The following is a 2,500-nucleotide window of genomic DNA, read 5'->3' as shown; positions in this document are numbered from 1 at the left end:
GCAAGCGAGGTACTCACTCGTCGAAAACCTCCCACTGATACGTCATGTTTTCGTGGCACATGTCCAGGCACTCCCCCAGCAGAGCCAGGCGGTTCGAAGGGTTGATGAGGACGCCATCTTGGTAAGGCACGCACGCCGCGGGGTCCACACACCTGGTGGGGGGTGGAGGGGGGGTGGGGGGTCACTTGGATGATTCGGTGATATAGTCTTTGTTGGTTCATTTTTCGTCTCGTTTTGTTTGTTTCCTTCTCTTTACCTGTATTCCTCCTTCTGTCTACTTTTCTTCTTCCCTCCTCCATCTCCTTCCTCCCTCTCCTCTCTTCCCTCTCTCTATTCCTCTCCTTCCCCCCCTCTTCTTCTTCCCTCTCTCTACTCCTTTCCTTCCTTCCCTCCTTTTTCTTCGCTCTCTCTACTCCTCCCCTCCTTTCTTTCTTATTTCCACTCTTCTCCCTCCCTCCCTCCCTTCTCCTTCTTCCCTCTCCTCTTTCTCCCTTCTCTACTCCTCTCCCTCCCTCTTCCTTCTTCTTGCTCCTCTCTTCCTTCTTTCTAATTCTTTGATTCCCTCCTTCCTCCTACTCCTCGCCTTCCCTCTCAATGCCAACTCCTCCTCTTCCTTTTCTCTTATTCCCGCATCGTTCTTTCCCTCCCTCTATCTACTCATCCCTCTCCCTCTCTCTCTCCCTACTCCCCTCCTTCATTCTCTCCCTCTCTCATACCTGATGGAAACCGTAGGCGGAGGATAGGTCATGACCTCGATTTCCACCGCAGCATAGGCGACCCTCGTGTCTTTGGCGACCTTGACCATGACTTCGTAGATCGATTCGGGGTGAGAAAACGTGGCCATCTTTAGGTTGATGCTGCCTCCGATTAGCAACGTTCCTGCGAACAAAACAAAAGAAAGCGTTTCGGGAGAATTGTAGCGTTGCGTTGTGTCAGACAGATTTGTGTACGCATGTGCAGGTAGCTGTTCGTTTGTTTAATGTCTGTCTGTCTGTCTGTCTTAGTTTCTCTTTATTACTCTTCGTTCTCTCTCTCTCTTTTTTGCTTACTCTTTCTCTTTATTTTTTTTCTTTCTCTATCCCTCTTTCTGCCTCTGTCTCTATCCCTCTTTCTGCCTCTGTCTCTATCTCTCTCTCTGTCTCTGTCTCCGTCTCTATCTCCGTCTCTATCTACGCCTCTGTCTCCGTCTCCGTCCATCTCTGTCTCTGTCTCTGTTTCTGTTTCTGTTTCTGTTTCTGTTTCTGTCTCTCTCTATGTAACTTGACATAGCCATTTGTATTTATATTTAATGTGTGCTATCATTGTTATAATGTCTACTGGATATCATTTGCATATGTCTGCTTCGCTATTGTATCTTAATATAATGCATTCATCAATATTATTCATATCTTTTATGTCATTCTATTTGTTACACATATATCTTACTACATACACATATATACTCATATATGTAAGTACACTCGTTGCTTCACCTATCTGTTCACCCCTCTCTTACTGTCACGTCAGACATACCAGTGTTGTTTTGTCTTTCCCTTCCCAAGAGTTATGTACACATGCAACACTTCCTTCTTCTCATTACAATGCCACATGTCACACACATGATTCAGACATACCTTCAGACAAATCATACATTATGGTAGAGGGTCTCCTCTCGGGGAGCAGAGGAGCAGCCTTTATTCCACCATGCTACTGTTCAAGCTTTCGACCATGTTTTTTCACACACTAAGCCACGCTATCGGTATTCATGTAGAGGTCGCCACCCAGACCTTTTTACACTCTCACACGTACACCCACACACACACACAACCCACAACCCCCCCCCTCCCTCCCACACACACACACAACCCACAACCCCCCTCCCTCCCACACACACACACAACCCACAACCCCCTCCCTCCCACACACACACACACCTGGCCCGTTGGCGAAGCAACCTCCGCCCGGTTTGTCGTACATGTCCCAGGGCGCAGGAACCAGTTGGTCATTGTACTGGACCGGGTATCCGTCGCCGCCCAGCTGATGGACCTCCAACGTCGGCTTAATTTGGCGACACCACCACGTTATGTTGAAGTTCTGTGGGGGATGAGAGAGAGAGAGAGAGAGAGAGCAAGAGGTGGTGAAAATTCCGTCTGTGTGTGTGTGGGGGGGGGGGGGTGCTGAATGAAAGACATAACAATGGAGATAGGAGAGTGGGGGTATATATACGAAGATTGCAACTAAAAAGCAAAATTACCTTGTCTGTGGGAGCGTCCGGGTCAACTGACAACGCCATCGGGTCAAGCAACGCAAACTGGAGCGTTCCGCGGCTGATGGCACTCACTGATCCCTGAATGATAACTGCCTGCAACGGGGACTGCCGGGTTGGAGAAGAGGTTATGGGGTTAAAAGAGCTAGACATCCAATACACATTTATATAAGAGTTTATCCATGATTAAGTTGTAGTAACTGGGTGTATTTCTCCTTCAGAATCGAATACAGAACGAAATCCATGGCAGGGGAA

At 48.1% G+C, this 2,500-nt stretch overlaps 1 protein-coding gene across 1 annotated transcript in view; it reads right to left on the bottom strand.

Annotated features, from left to right (window-relative positions):
- LOC122252095 (uncharacterized) overlaps positions 1-2,500 on the bottom strand; it is a 46,422-nt gene that overhangs the window by 10,719 nt on the left and 33,203 nt on the right. The window contains exons 23-26 of the mRNA XM_043014364.2: positions 2,234-2,353; positions 1,914-2,073; positions 717-879; positions 18-152 (exon numbers count right to left, since the gene is read on the bottom strand). Coding sequence (XP_042870298.2) covers positions 18-152; positions 717-879; positions 1,914-2,073; positions 2,234-2,353 — 578 coding nt within the window. The remainder of the gene's footprint in view (positions 1-17; positions 153-716; positions 880-1,913; positions 2,074-2,233; positions 2,354-2,500) is intronic.

The sequence above is a fragment of the Penaeus japonicus genome, unplaced genomic scaffold, assembly GCF_977035675.1.
Source record: "Penaeus japonicus unplaced genomic scaffold, GWHDUDI00000001_assembly GWHDUDI00000023, whole genome shotgun sequence".
NCBI lineage: Eukaryota > Metazoa > Arthropoda > Malacostraca > Decapoda > Penaeidae > Penaeus > Penaeus japonicus.
Note: the sequence above shows the minus strand (reverse complement) of the source record. Positions and strands in the feature narration are given on the sequence as shown.